Here is a 15,107-nt window from a genome sequence, read left to right on the forward strand (position 1 = left end):
AAAAATACGAAAATCCAAGTCTCAGATAGTCATACGGATTTCGCAATACATACAAAAGCAGGAAGGCAAGCGGACTGACCAGCAACAGGAGACAATGCCCGGTGTTTCTCATCCCCGGGAAAGTCGAGCATAATTACAGCTCGTTAGGTCAACACAATGGTCTACTTGCATCCAACTTTTGCCTCCCATCACAGTAACAGCTTGGTCTTGTCTTGCATTTTTCTTCCTTCTTTTTGGGAACTTTTTGTTTAACAGTCCTTTGTTCTTCGTTCTCGTGCCTACAATAATGATTTGACGTGACTCTTAGCTCTTCTTTCTTTTAATTTTGTAAGCGTATTTAAACAAGTAAAATTCATTATTGTTCTTTCAGATATAAAAGGATGTTAATTTTAAATACAGACTTCGTTAAAAGATTTCTTTTGTAACAGTGATTCAATTGTCTTCACTACTTTAAAAATAATTACTCTTACTGTTCTTTATTTTCTTCTCTACTAAAGAAAAATAATTTTGAATAATGTTCGAAAAGAAATACATTGTGATGTACCTCCACCTCCTCTCACTGTTCTTCATCTTTCTCTACCCTGTCTCCAATACGCGACAAATCACAACAAAGACGGAGAAAATAAACCAAACACGCCAAAAAGAAACACTCACACATGACGGAAGCTTGAGGGAATTACAGAACCTTAAAGCAGCGAAAAATGAGACATCGCTGGAATATAAATGAGGAGCGAGGGCGACACATAAAATCACAAGTCGCGTATTTGAAGAGAATAGCAATTACTAGAGATGACATGACATGACAGCATTAATTACGCAGTCTCTCTCTCTCTCTCTCTCTCTCTCTCTCTCTCTCTCTCTCTCTCTCTCTCTCTCTCTCTCTCTCTCTCTCTCTCTCTCTCTCTCTCCACAATAACAGAAACAGGAAAAATAGAAGAAATAAAGGAGGAAAAGGAAACGGTGTAGAATGTGGTGTAGAGTGGCAAAGAAGATAAAAAAAAAAGAAAGGATGGCGATGGAAAAGTTGAGAGAGAGAGAGAGAGAGAGAGAGAGAGAGAGAGAGAGAGAGAGAGAGAGAGAGAGAGAGAGAGAGAGAGAGAGAGAGAGAGAGAGAGAGAGAGAGAGAGAGAGAGAGAGAGAGTAAATAAAAGCGAGTGTATGTGGTCTGATTCCTTTAAACAAAATCGATGAATAAAGAGAGAGAGAGAGAGAGAGAGAGAGAGAGAGAGAGAGAGAGAGAGAGAGAGAGAGAGAGAGAGAGAGAGAGAGAGAGAGAGAGAGAGAGAGAGAGAGAGAGAGAGAGAGAGAGAGAGAAAGGTGAGGTAAGTGCCCCTTCCCCAATGTTTACAAACGCTGCCTCCTCATCAGTGCGTACATTAACAATATAAACACTCACTTCTCTGCCGCGCCGCCACGTCACAGAAAACGGGAGTCTCTTTGGTACTCTTAAAATTAGTAAAGTAGCGGAAGAAAAACTCACTTGCATACAAACACGGAATTTTCATTAATCTGGAATGCCTACATACAGTGAAAGAATCTTTTATGTTATTTTCTTTTCATCAGACCTCTTTTGCTAATGTCTTCAGCTAAGGAGAAAAGGAGAAAGGAAATAAATGGACACGAAGAAGGAAAAAAAAGAGAAAACGAAGAGAAACAGGAAAAGATACAATGTTTTCTTTCTAAATATAAAAAAAGAAAAAAAAAATGGAATAGATAAAAAAAAAAAAACAAGGAAACATAACCCAACCAAACGTGACCTAACCTAACCCACCCTAACCTAATCTAATATAACCTACCCTAACCTAACCAAACTTTACCAAACCTAACCTCTGCCACAAATAAATTCAACTGTAGGAATGATCTAAGGCGCAAAATGGCTAGACAAGACTGGACAGCTATGTGTGTGCGTGTGTGTGTGTGTGTGTATGTGTACCAGTCACTAGGGGCCCAGGACAGGCGCGGAGGTCCAATATGAAGGGATGGGACCATAAATGTGAGACCACAGAGACCCATAACCCCTCGCGGTGCCTCGTAATCCACAACCTTCTCATAAAACCCACACGCTGAAAACACACCCTCCTCCACGTGGCGCCGAGAGAGAGAGAGAGAGAGAGAGAGAGAGAGAGAGAGAGAGAGAGAGAGAGAGAGAGAGAGAGAGAGAGAGAGAGAGAGAGAGAGAGAGAGAGAGAGAGAGAGAGAGAGAGAGAGAGAGAGAGAGAGAGAGAGAGAGAGAGAGAGAGAGAGAGAGAGAGAGAGAGAGAGAGAGAGAGAGAGAGAGAGAGAGAGAGAGAGAGAGAGAGAGAGAGAGAGAGAGAGAGAGAGAGAGAGAGAGAGAGAGAGAGAGAGAGAGAGAGAGAGAGAGAGAGAGAGAGAGAGAGAGAGAGAGAGAGAGAGAGAGAGAGAGATGCATCGGAGTGAATGGTGATAGTGTGTTACTTGGTTTGTATTGAGAGTGAAAGGATGTGTTCCTAGACTATAAAGGAAAGAGAGAGAGAGAGAGAGAGAGAGAGAGAGAGAGAGAGAGAGAGAGAGAGAGAGAGAGAGAGAGAGAGAGAGAGAGAGAGAGAGAGAGAGAGAGAGAGAGAGAGAGAGAGAGAAAGTGCGTTTGAGGGATAAATAGAAGGTTAGGTGTTGTTGGGAATGTTGCGGTGCGGTGTTGTTGTGTTACAGCGTTATAAGAAGGCGTGTTATGAGAGGAATATCTGTTAGTTGTGTTGCGAATGTACTGAAGTGTTACAGACTCTTACTGTTGTGTTACTGTGTGGTCAAATATAGCATGTTATGGAAAGTAAGTGCTTAGTTGTGTTGCTAATGTGTTGCAGTGTTGCAGGGTGGTGCTGAAGTGTTACAAACTGGTAAAGGGAGTTATATAATTTGTATTACTAGTATTAGGTAGTGAAGGGTGTTGTAAAATATGATTGTAGTGTTACAGTGTGTTATAGGAAGCAAAATGTTGAATATTACTGTTTGTGTTTCGAGCTTTGTGTTGTTTTAAAGCCAATAATATTCATTCCTTCTGTCTTGTGTTCCCTATTACTACTATTACTACTACTACTACCACTACTGCTACTACTACTACTACTACGACTGCGACTGCCACTACACCCAACACAGCCTTCCTTTCTTCTTTCCAATATAATATGTTCACACAAACAGGACGTGACCAAAATACATTCCACAATATTACATTCCACGCCACGCAATGTTTTCCTTGTAGCTTCCTTCTTCCTCCTCCCTTTCCTTCTGCTTCTCCTCCTACTTCTCTTCCTTCTCCTCCAGGGTCTTTCTTCCAAGGAGTCGTTCAGGAAACAAGCGAGTGAAGCGTCAAAAATCACGTCAAATCGCTTCGTCTCGCGGTCGGTAACTGCTGACGTCGCCTCGTCGCCCTCGTTAACACAGGATAAGGACGTCTGCTAACGACGCCACGTGAACTTAAAGGGGAAAACGAAAATAAACGAGGGATTAGGAGGAGGAGGAGGAGGAGGAGGAGGAAGAGGAGGAGGATGGGTGAAAGAAGAAGAAGGGAGAAAAGAGGTACTGGAAGAGGATGAAAAGGAAGCTATGGCAGTAATGGGCGCGGCAGGGACACAAGCTAAAAATCTAGGTGGGTACAATTACTTGGGATGCGAAAACTCTCTCTCTCTCTCTCTCTCTCTCTCTCTCTCTCTCTCTCTCTCTCTCTCTCTCTCTCTCTCTCTCTCTCTCTCTCTCTCTCTCTCTCTCTCTCTCTCACGCACAGAGCATAACAATGGGTGTACACAGGGGAAGGGGGACCAAACGGGACTACCGGGGGGGGGCATCTTGCAGGCAGGAAGAGGAGAGAAGGGGGAGCCAGGGGAAAGGGGAGTTAGGCCACCACGCTCTGTAAACAAGGGATGAGCGGTGATCGGCCCTGAGCTAGATCTGGCACAGCGAGGGAAGGGAGAGAAGAGGGACGAAAAAGAAGGGAGAGATTCAAGTGGGAAGGAGAGGATGAGGAGGAAAAGAGGGAGACAACTGGCTGAGAGGGATGGAGTGGAGGGGAATGGTATGGGGAGGGTGGAAAAGGAGAAGGAAGTGTGGAAAGAGGGGTGGAGTGAGAGGAAGGACTGAACGGAGAAAGAATAAGTTTACCACCGACCGCAGGATGTGAGAGAGAGAGAGAGAGAGAGAGAGAGAGAGAGAGAGAGAGAGAGAGAGAGAGAGAGAGAGAGAGAGAGAGAGAGAGAGAGAGAGAGAGAGAGAGAGAGAGAGAGAGTCAAAGGGAATATAGCGCAAAATAAATAAAAAAAAAGACTTCACAAAAATAAAGGAAAGTGAAGGCTAACAGTTACATTTTCAGCCTCAACACTGCAGTATTACACGATAAAACACCAGCCCTTGTTATGGTGGATGAAGTGGCGATTAAAAAAAGGAATAGAAAGAAAAGAAATACGTTTTTTTTGTATCGGAAATAACTAATCTTGAAGCTGCGTTTTCCACCTCAGAGAGCGCTGTTGTCAGATTACCACTGTCAGTAAACACGCATCAATGCTTTTTTCTTTCTTTCTTGGATCTACAGGATTATACTTTTTTCTCGCAGTTTTTTTCTTTTTCTAGTTCCAAAAAATAATGACTGTTTTCCTAAATGTTTCCTTCACCTGCCATTGCTCAATAAGTCTCGTAAGTTAGAAATAAATGCAAGAAAACTGGGAATTCCTTTAATTTAACTTTAGCATTAAACTTTACTGGCATCCTTTCTTTTTCTCTAGTTAAAGAAAAAAATAATAATAATGGCTATTTTCCTTAGTATTTCCTTCACCTATTCTTGCTCTATCAGTGTCATGAGTTAAGATATCTATTCTATTATTATTTTTTTAGCTTCAACATTAAAATTTACTCGCACACTTTTGTTTCCAGTTGAAAAAAAAAAGAATATATATTTTCTACGTATTTCTTTTATCTGTTATTGCTTTCTAATCTTGATAAGTCAAAATAAATAAATGAAAAAAAAAAGAGAACTTCTTACCTCTGCCTCATAAAATTACTCAGTCATTAATCAGCTAATTCTACCATGAAATATTAGATAAAAAATAAAACTTGGCTCGTCTCTTCCTAAATGAGAAGCAAACATGAGCACAGTCTAGCCCTAAACGTTTAATAACCTGAATATCGGGCAAGTCTTCCACTCCACCTATAAATACGCATCAGCCGAATCCTCCCTAGTGATAAACAGCTTAGAAAACGAGGAGCTTAATGAAAACGAGGCAAAAATAGATTTCACAGCGTATCTCGTTTTTCAAATCAAACTTTGCAAGGAAAAAAAAAAGAAAGAAAAAAAATAGTTTCCCATTGGCGAGGCAGTGAAAGTCAGAGAAGGAAGCAAAATAAAATAATAATGAAAGAAAACACCAGATCTTTCCCTCAATACCAGAAGAGGCGAACCAAAACACCAGACATTCACTCACGTATTTGCCAAACTTTCAGCGATGCAATTTCCTAGATTACTTCTCAATATAAATTCCCACGGCAAGATAAATAGAGCACTGGATCTTGTGGGGCAAATTTACGGCAGGAAGCAAGAAACTGGTATACTTTACCCCTGCGCGTCACCTGAGGCTGATCAACGTACCTGCAAAAGAAGGGGAAGGTAATTAGCTCATGTTAATTGAAGGCAAGCTAATTATAAGATAACGTAAAATTACTATATTCTTTTTACCACATTTCCATCGCTTCCCCTCCTCTTCTTCCTCCTCCTCCTCCTCCTTATTCTCTGAGCTCTTCCTTCCTTCCTTTTTTGTATAGTAATAACAGGTGTCAGATGCTCAGCTGGCTTGTAATAAAAGTATCTGTTCTTGTTGCTGTTGATATACCGTCTAGAGTCGAGGAAGAGGTGAAAAGGGTAATGAAATTGATGAGAAACAACAGGAGGAGGAGGAGGAGGAGGAGGAGGAGGAGGAATAAAGTGAGAAGTGGCTGAAGGGATGACGAGGAAGAGGAAGAGGAAGAGGAAATGGAAAGGGAGGTGTGGAAGGAGTGGAGGGAGTAGACCTTTTACCTGCTGCCTCCCCTGCCTTCCTTCCCACCTTGCCCTTTCCCCCCGTCGCCTCACTGTGGTGGGAGTCTCCGCAAACTCTGAGGACGCCGGTGATTTTTCAAACTTTTTACGCTTCCCCCTAACCCCTCCGTCACCAATGTATTTTTATAACCCTGCTTTCATCCTTTTCCGAGGGGGACAAGACTATGAATACTGAAATTTGAGGGAGAATAACAATTAAAAAAAAATGAAATAAGACATTCACATTAAAAAGGGGGAATATAAAACATGCATTTTCTGAGTTTTCGCTAAGTTAAATCCGTCTATTTTTAGATTATATAGAAAAAATAAAGGAGTATTAATAAAAAACAACCTTACCCAGTCTGGCAATGGACCACGTTGGTGTGTGCTGACGTGTGGTGCTTCGTCTGACGTTCCTGCTGATTTCCCAGGCTCTGTTTACCCCCACCAACCCCACACTGCCCCACAATACCCCCTCCCCCACCACCACCTCCCCCGCCACCGCCCCCGTGCTTCTCGTCCTGGTGGTGGTTGTGGTGGTGGTGGTGGTGGTGCTTGTTCTTTTTGACATTCTTAGGACACTGGCACTTCCCGCTGGAGTGTTTGTTGCCCATCTTTCTTCTACGTGATGCCCATCGTTGAGCTCGTGATGGGCGTCCTCCTCCTCCTTCGACGGGGTGCTTTCTCCTCCTCCTCTTTCTCTTCCTCTGCTCCCTCACGGCTCACCCTTGCTCACTTCACACGCCTCAAAACGCTGATTTTTTTTCAGGTCACTTGTTTTCCTCCCTGATTGACATTCATCGTTTTTATTTTCTGGTCGCCTGACTGATTCTTTTTTTCTTGTTAGTGATGGATGTCTGCACTTTCTTTCCTCTCATTCACTCACTCACTCACTTTATTTGCTTTCCTCTTTGGTGTTAGTTGCATCTTTTACTGTTTTCTGTGATTTTCTGCTTCAGGTTGCCGGTTTGATCAGCTCCTTCAGTCAGTCTTCACCTCTGATAACTTGCACTAACTTTCCCTTCCCTAATGAGGCCAGCATCCTCTTCGCTCTTTGGGCCGCTGCTCGCTAACACCACCACCATCACCGCCTCACACCATCACCATCATCGCTCGACACTTCTCACCGCTGCGTTTCATTTTCACTCTGTCCAAACTCACGAAAGAAATCATTCAGACAGTTCTCCAAATACCTCATCTCATTTTCGAATAGTTAATTCTTCTTTTATGGAGAAAGTTTTGGAATTTATAAGTTTAAGAATCCTTGTATACAAAACCACTTAATCACAGAGCCCTCGTTAGTACCATAATGCCCAGGTGAATCCAGGAGCAGGTAATTAGTGTCACATATCACCTGAACAAACACAGGTTACGTGATAAAAGATAACCTTTCTGGGGGAGCTGGAAAAAATGTACCAGTGAGGAAACTTTACGGTCATTAGTATGTGTGTGTGTGTGTGTGTGTGTGTGTGTGTGTGTGTGTGTGTGTGTGTGTGTGTGTGTGTGTGTGTGTGTGTTGGGGGAGTGTCCCAGCCCAATAACAAAATAGCTGCAATACATTTACAGAGGGAAACTACCAAGATTGACATTCCAAACACGGTGCCTATGAAATTACGAGGAACGAAGCAATTTATTACATACGAAATAAATAACAAAAAAATAAAGACATTAGATAAATGAGTTCTGAGCATAAAAAAAAAAAAACGAACTAACTGCAAGGAGAAAAGTACGCAGATAGCAATTATAACATTAAAACACTGTAATAGACCTGAAATATATGAACCTACGTAAAATACATAAACTGTCATTCGCTTTATTAGCCTTTTTGAATTAAACTTCATAGGAAATTAGATTGCAATAATTACATTGTGCAGGTTCGTTGCCTCTTTTTCACTGTCCTCCCTCCCTCCTTTCTTCCCTGCTCCCTTCTTTTCATCCTTCCTTCTCTCCCTCCCTCCCTCCTTCCTCCCTTTCCTCCCAGTACACTAATGTATTTCTCAATCTGAATTAAAAACTTTTCTACTTTAAACATTGAAATTACTATCATGTACTCTCTCTCTCTCTCTCTCTCTCTCTCTCTCTCTCTCTCTCTCTCTCTCTCTCTCTCTCTCTCTCTCTCTCTCTCTCTCTCTCACAGTTCCTCTTATAAAAACAAATTTCCCGATCAGCAAAGCCAATTTCTGATATATTACGCTATTATGCAAAATCCTCACTGCCGCGGAAACACACTCTTCCTCTCCCTCTTTCTCTCCTCAACGGCGAAGAGGGATGAAGGAATGAATCAAAGGGCCACGGACACAATTGCAGAGTGTAGAAAAAGATTACAAGAGCCTATGAATATTATAGACAATAGGGACGAGTGTTTTAATGCGTGAGGCGAGGACAAAGGGAGGAATGGAGGCTGGAAGTAAAAGAGTTGAAAATATGAAAATCCATGAAAAGCGGGAAAGAGAAGAGAGGATTGGAACACTGCTGGGAGAGGAAATTTGGCTACTTAGTCGACTCTTTCTACCCCTCCTCCCCCCCCCCTCTCTCTCTCTCTCTCTCTCTCTCAGGACAGGGGGATGATCCTAACTATATACGAAGTTGATACTTAAAGTCTGAAGATATTTTTAGTTCAGTGGAATTTGCAGCGTAACTTGCCTGGAAGAGGAGAAGCAGGAGGAGGAGGAGGGTAAATAAGAAAATAAGGAGGAAAAAGCACAGGCACAAGATAAATAAGGAGATACAAGAAGCGAATAAGAAAAACTGAAAAAAAATAACTAGGTACAGAACATACAGAAACGAAAAAAATAAATAAATACTGCATGAAAGTCTAAATGAAAAAGAGATAAATAACTTTAAATACGAAATGAAGATGTCAAGAAAAATATGATTCTCTCTCTCTCTCTCTCTCTCTCTCTCTCTCTCTCTCTCTCTCTCTCTCTCTCTCTCTCTCTCTCTCAGTATATGAATTTAGCGTAACAGCTTTCCGTCACGAAGCAAAGTAATAACGGCTTCCAGGTGCACTAGAATTAATGAGGCGGCCAAACAGGTGAGGCGACAGGTGGCGGGCCATTAGTGGGTCGAGGCGGGCAGGTGATGCATTTATGTTTGTCTGATGAGGGACTCGCGACTCTCTCCTGGCTCCTCGTAATGAGTCAACAAATGGGCTCTCATCATTCACACAGAGAGGTTTTCATGTTTTGAGTTTCCCACGCTAACAGATGCGGAAGTTATTCATTCATCTGGTTACTTTCTTTCTTAATGTTTGTGTTTACGTGTTGAAGGTCAAAAGTGTGTCCTTGCTGTATGTAAATTTGCGTGTTTTTATTTTTTTATTTATTTTTTTCCCAGGTTACGCAGGTGAACTTGTTATTAATTTACTATATTTCCTTAACTCAGATTTTGTTTATTTTCTCAATGTTTGTCTTTACGTCTTGTTAATGTTAAGTGCACCATTACTGTATATAAATGTGCGTTTTCTTTTTCTACTTCTTCAGGTTAAACAGGTGTACTTGTTATTAATTAATGTTCTTTTAATCTTATAGTTTAACTACGAGTTTTTTTTATCATCAGAAGTCCTTTTTCTTGAGTGCTGAAGTTTCACAAAAAAAAAAAAAAATTATCTTTTTAATGAAGTAAATATGAATAAAAGACAACATCAACGAGTAAACATTTCGAGCACTAAAAAAAGGACCGTGGAAACACAAGAAATAGAAAAACAGGAACATATTATTATTTTTTAGCACGACGATCAGAAATATAAAAGATAAAACTTGTATTGACAAAGAGATAACAAGAAAACAATAATTTAATATACTTTTCTAGTCTACTTAATTGACTCAACACAAAACGAAGTGACTACAATTTTAATAGCTAAGGGTCTACAAATGAATGACTTAACTTATGTATGAAAATATATTCTCAGTAGTTTAACACACATTCCTAAGCGTGGCATGAGGAGTGGCTGGCGTGTGACTCCCGAAGCGGTGCCCAATGTGAAGGTAAAGAAAGATAATAGGAAAGATATGACGCTCAGGAGACAAATATGGATGGAAAGCGACGGTGCGTGGTATACAGAAAGTGTTGGGGGAGATATAAAGAAAAAAGTAACAGAATATATATATGTTTACGACCATGTTGGAAAAGTTGGCAAGGAAGGGAAACTTTTAAGGAAAACTGACGTGAAGAGAAAAATACTCAACACGTAAAGAAAGAGAGAAAAAAAAAGCATGAAAAAGTAATAAGACATGATGCACGAAAAGAAAACGAAGTGTTGGATGAAAGAGAAAGGAAAAAGGAAGGAGGGTAAAAGAAAATACTGATACTTCTAGCACGGAACGAGAATAAAATGAAAGAGAAGGAAGGAACGGATGAACGAAGGAAGAAACGAAGGAGCAACGAAAGATGAAGAGAACATGAACTGAGATAAAGGAGAGGAGAAAAGAAGAAAGATTAATAGACACTAGGAGAAAAAGGAAATAAAAACAGAAATAAAAAAAAACTTACGACGAGAATGAAGACAGAACGGAAGGAAAATTAAGAGAAACATGGCATAAAAATAGAAAATAACAAAGGGAAGGAAGAAAGATGCGATAATGGATAAAAAAAAAAGTTAGAAGGTAAAAGAAAATGAGGCATTGAGACCGAGGACAAGGAAGGAAGGAAAATCAAGAAAATTGGACACAGGAAGATTAAAAAAAAAATAAAAAAAAAAAACTTTTGAAGACATAAGAAAGAGAATGAGAACACGAAGTAACGAAGTGGAAAAAAAAGGGAAAAAAATTAAGAGTAGGAAAGAAGACAAAACACAGAGAAGGCTACAATGAAGACATGAAACACGAAAAATGAAGACGAATTGGACATGAAAGAATAGAAAACAAAGAAAGATGAAAGCCATTAGAGGAAGAAGGAGAACACAAAGCAAAGTAGACCAATAAATGAAGAAAATAGGGAGATGGTACAGACGAAGATGTAATAAGAACATGGAGAAATTTAAGAGAAAGAAGACAAGAGAAAAATAGAGAAAAGGTAAAAAAAAGGAAATGAAAAGACATTAGAGAAAATGGGGAAAAAAAGTAAACACGTAAAGCAGGAAAACGGAGGATGCTACAGCAGCGTTCCTCAACACCTCTTCTCCTCTCCCTCCCACACCTTCCCCAAAGATCACGTCCTCACGCCGTCCATCACGCAGAAACTTGGCCTCCAACAGCAAAACGCTGCGCAATTCATCCCCGTAATTAAAGTTTAATGAAATTCACACCGTCGCGAGAAGGAGGGATTTTAAATAAGCTCCAGGGTTGACCGGCCACGCTGACGCCCGCTGAATTCTAATTAATCAGCGATGTTTTCTTTATTTATTTTTCATTTCCAAGGCCGCTGAAAGGCACCGCTGGCACGAGGCGGTAATATATCAACTAAAATATTGTCACGCTGGGAATAAAATACAAGTTGCGGTGTGAGAAAAAAATAAATAAATTGTTAAATGTGTGTTAGCGTTTAGTGTGTGCAGAGAGACATAAAGAGAGAGAGAGAGAGAGAGAGAGAGAGAGAGAGAGAGAGAGAGAGAGAGAGAGAGAGAGAGAGAGAGAGAGAGAGAGAGAGAGAGAGAGAGAGAGAGAGAGAGAGAGAGAGAGACACTGTGTTTAAGGGGGACTGAGTAAAGAACGCCTCAGCATTTCGTCTCATGAAGCAAAGAACAAAGGAATGAGTTGCTTTTGTAAAAGAAGACCAAGACAATCTCTCTCTCTCTCTCTCTCTCTCTCTCTCTCTCTCTCTCTCTCTCTCTCTCTCTCTCTCTCTCTCTCTTCAGCCACGGTACAAATCGTCCCTCAGTTCCTGCCTCACACTGTCACTCATCAACAAGACTCACTCATATTGATTCGAGTCACTCAACAAACACTTCCTCATTTTTATTTTTCTCCCGTGAATTTCTGAGCGGTAATTTTTCACCTGCAATTTCGCGTGAAAATATCGTGAGTGTGGTGTGTCAATTTTCGTTCTGTTTCTTCTATATTTGTTGGTTGATGTACTTAGCGTTTTATCAGTTTAGTTTGGCATATTTTGTGTGTGTGTGTGTGTGTGTGTGTGTGTGTGTGTGTGTGTGTGTGTGTGTGTGTGTGTGTGTGTGTGTGTGTGTGTGTGTGTGTTGGAGGTTTTATCCACGTCTCTCTCTCTCTCTCTCTCTCTCTCTCTCTCTCTCTCTCTCTCTCTCTCTCTCTCTCTCTCTCTCTCTCTCTCTCTCTCTCTCTCTCTCTCTCTCTTCTCACGTTCTTCTCGTTCCTCAACTTTGATATCTTTCCTCCTCTCTTTGGCTAAGCCCTACCTTGTCTCTCCTCCTCCTCCTCCTCCTCCTCCTCCTCCAACTCTCCTTGCTTCCGCATCCTTCTCCTCCGAGATCCCTCACGTCACTCTAACTTCTCTCTTCAACGTTTCTTTTTCTTTTTTTCTCTCTTTCTCTTCCTCATCTTCTTTGATACACTAACTTAATCCTTGACTTCAACACGTCCCTCCTCCTCTTCCTCCTCCACCTCGTCCTCCTCCTCCTCCTTGTATGATATCAGTCTTTCTTTCACTCATTCCTCCTTTCATTCCTTTCTTCATCTCCTCAGATTTCTTTGTTCTTGTACCTCAATATTTCCGTCTTTCTCTTGTTTCAGTTTAATAGTTTTCTCGTCTTTTCCTCTTCCATTTCAGTCCTTCGCAACACTCTTACATTTTTTTCCGCTATTCCTTACCTCCTCGCCCTCTTTCCCTTCCTCCTCCTACTCTCCCAACTTGGCCCAAAAGAGAGAGGGAAATAAAAAAGGGAAGGGTATAAGAAAAAAGGCAATTTCTCAGCTTCTCAAGATAGAAGGGAGGAAATAAACAGCGGGGAAAAACGCATGACAAAATGTTAATAGGCAGAGGCAGGAAAAATGAAAGGTCGGGAGGGAAAAGTAATATTCAGTGTCGATAAGAAATATATTGGAATGGTTGGAAAGTGATAAATGATAACACATACACACACACACACACACACACACACACTGATAAAACCTATATGGCAATTTCTCAATGTTTACTTCCGGTACGAAATGCAAAATCTCTCTCTCTCTCTCTCTCTCTCTCTCTCTCTCTCTCTCTCTCTCTCTCTCTCTCTCTCTCTCTCTCTCTCTCTCTCTCTCTCTCTCTCTCTCTCTCTCTCTCTCTCTCTCCCTGCACTTTACTCCAGTCATACAAATACAAAACCAAATTGCCTTTTATACTCTGCCAAAAAACTCACATTACTCACACACGTATTCAAATACAAATGCACGTTTCTTGCCAACTTTCCAGCGGTTGAAAGGAAGGAGAAAGAACATGAAATCGAAATCCAGCATATCAGCCAGGCGTCCTCGATCCGAGCAAGTGAAATTTGGTGCAAAACGACAACATACGAGAAAGGAAAGTCAAACTTAACACTATTTTTGTCATTGCTGCTGTTGCTGTCTCTGTTTTAGGTAGAGTGGCGAGGGAGAAATGTTGAGAGCGAGAGCGAGAGAGAGAGAGATTAATAAGCCCCCTTGAATCCATCTTTCTTACGAGAACAAAGACGTTGCAGTTTAGACATAAAAGCCAAACACTGCGGGTGGGATGGGAGCATAATGAAGGTCATTTCAAACCTCTTCTCCTTCTATTCCTCTTTCTCCTTTTTCTCCACCCCTAGACTGATGAGATACGTGACGTCAGAGGGAGAGAAGATGGAGGAAAGAGAGGACCTGGAGCAGCAGTCAGTAAGGCCACAAGGAGGAGAGAGAGAGAGAGAGAGAGAGAGAGAGAGAGAGAAGGAGAATGAGGGAGAGATGGAGAGCGTGAGGGGCTGGAATGATTGATGACACCATACTGGAAACTACTTTATATATTTTTCTTTTCAAGTTGATGAGTTTCGTCACTCCCTTCCCACCCACGGCTCTTGGGATCAGACGCTGCACTCCTGAGCCTTCGTCATTGCCCTCCTGGTGTGTGTGTGTGTGTGTGTGTGTGTGTGTGTGTGTGTGTGTGTGTGTGTGTGTGTGTGTGTGTGTGTGTGTGTGTGTTTCGCCTTTGTCTACATGCCTTGAAAATTTTCCTTTGTGTCCCGGCAGAAGTTGTCTAAACATCAAAACAATGAGGCAGCTAATGATGCGAGGCCGTCTTTCTTCTCACGCTCCTCTCTTCTACTCTCCTCGCAACGTAGACACGATGAAAAGTAACGAAAACACGCGATGATGAATGGCAATAATGATAAGCACACATATAAGTAAGCAGCTCATTACATTAACAACATCGGCAATAATGAGCTGAGAACTAAGACAGGATAAAATACACCACGGAAATTGACAGGGAACGCGAATTCATTTTTCACTCCCTCCTCTCCTTCCTCCCCCTTCACGCCAACACCTGCCTCTCCCCTCCCTCTCCCTCCCTTCCCCAGCCTTGTCCCTCATCACCTCTCCCCTTATTCCATTTTCTTCGTCAGTAAAGCCAACAAAACCAATCTTTCTCCCTCCCCCTCCCCAATCTCGCGGTTCCCTGATTATGCAACCAATCTCCATTTTCTTCCGAGGATACTTGGCGCGAGGGGTTGCCAAGGGGATAGAAAATGGGAGTATAAGATAACTAAACGGCGTCCTCTTCCCATTTTCCACGGATGAATACGTTTTCTTCGCGTTTTCTTTGATGTTTCACTGGGGAGACTGAATGTGTTCACTTGTACTCCTATCATTACCGTAAAAAAGAAGTGGGAAAGTTTCTCGGATGGAAGAGAAAGAATACAAGGAAAAAAATGAGAGATATGAGTAAAGGAAGGAAGGGAATGAGTATCAAATAAGAAACAATGAGAGAGAAAGGCAGGGAGGCAAGGGAGGGAAGGAGGAAGGTTGGCAAAGTGACGCCTGTTGATAGAAAATGCAAATCAACTCATTGTATAGAGGACACATTTTCCACGCATGGGGAGGGCGTGGGTGGCGCAAAGGCTGCTCCGTGTCTGAGGCTGCGCGGGGCAATACTTCACGCCACGACAGCACACGGAACACTGAGCACAGGAGGCGAGAGGATAAAAGATGCAGCAGAAAACACGGCTGGAGAAAGGGAGGAGAAAGGGACAAGA

The 15,107-nt window shown here is 41.7% G+C and overlaps 1 protein-coding gene across 5 annotated transcripts in view; it reads right to left on the reverse strand.

Moving 5' to 3' along the window:
• The window catches only part of LOC135109831 (uncharacterized), a 264,130-nt gene that overhangs the window by 204,268 nt on the left and 44,755 nt on the right, over nucleotides 1-15,107 (reverse strand). For all 5 annotated transcript variants that reach the window (XM_064021548.1, XM_064021551.1, XM_064021549.1 and 2 more), the window contains exon 2: nucleotides 6,374-7,417. In XM_064021548.1, the coding sequence (XP_063877618.1) occupies nucleotides 6,374-6,630 (257 nt within the window). In that variant the 5' untranslated portion in view covers nucleotides 6,631-7,417. The remainder of the gene's footprint in view (nucleotides 1-6,373; nucleotides 7,418-15,107) is intronic.

This window comes from Scylla paramamosain, chromosome 19, assembly GCF_035594125.1.
Source record: "Scylla paramamosain isolate STU-SP2022 chromosome 19, ASM3559412v1, whole genome shotgun sequence".
NCBI classification, from domain to species: domain Eukaryota; kingdom Metazoa; phylum Arthropoda; class Malacostraca; order Decapoda; family Portunidae; genus Scylla; species Scylla paramamosain.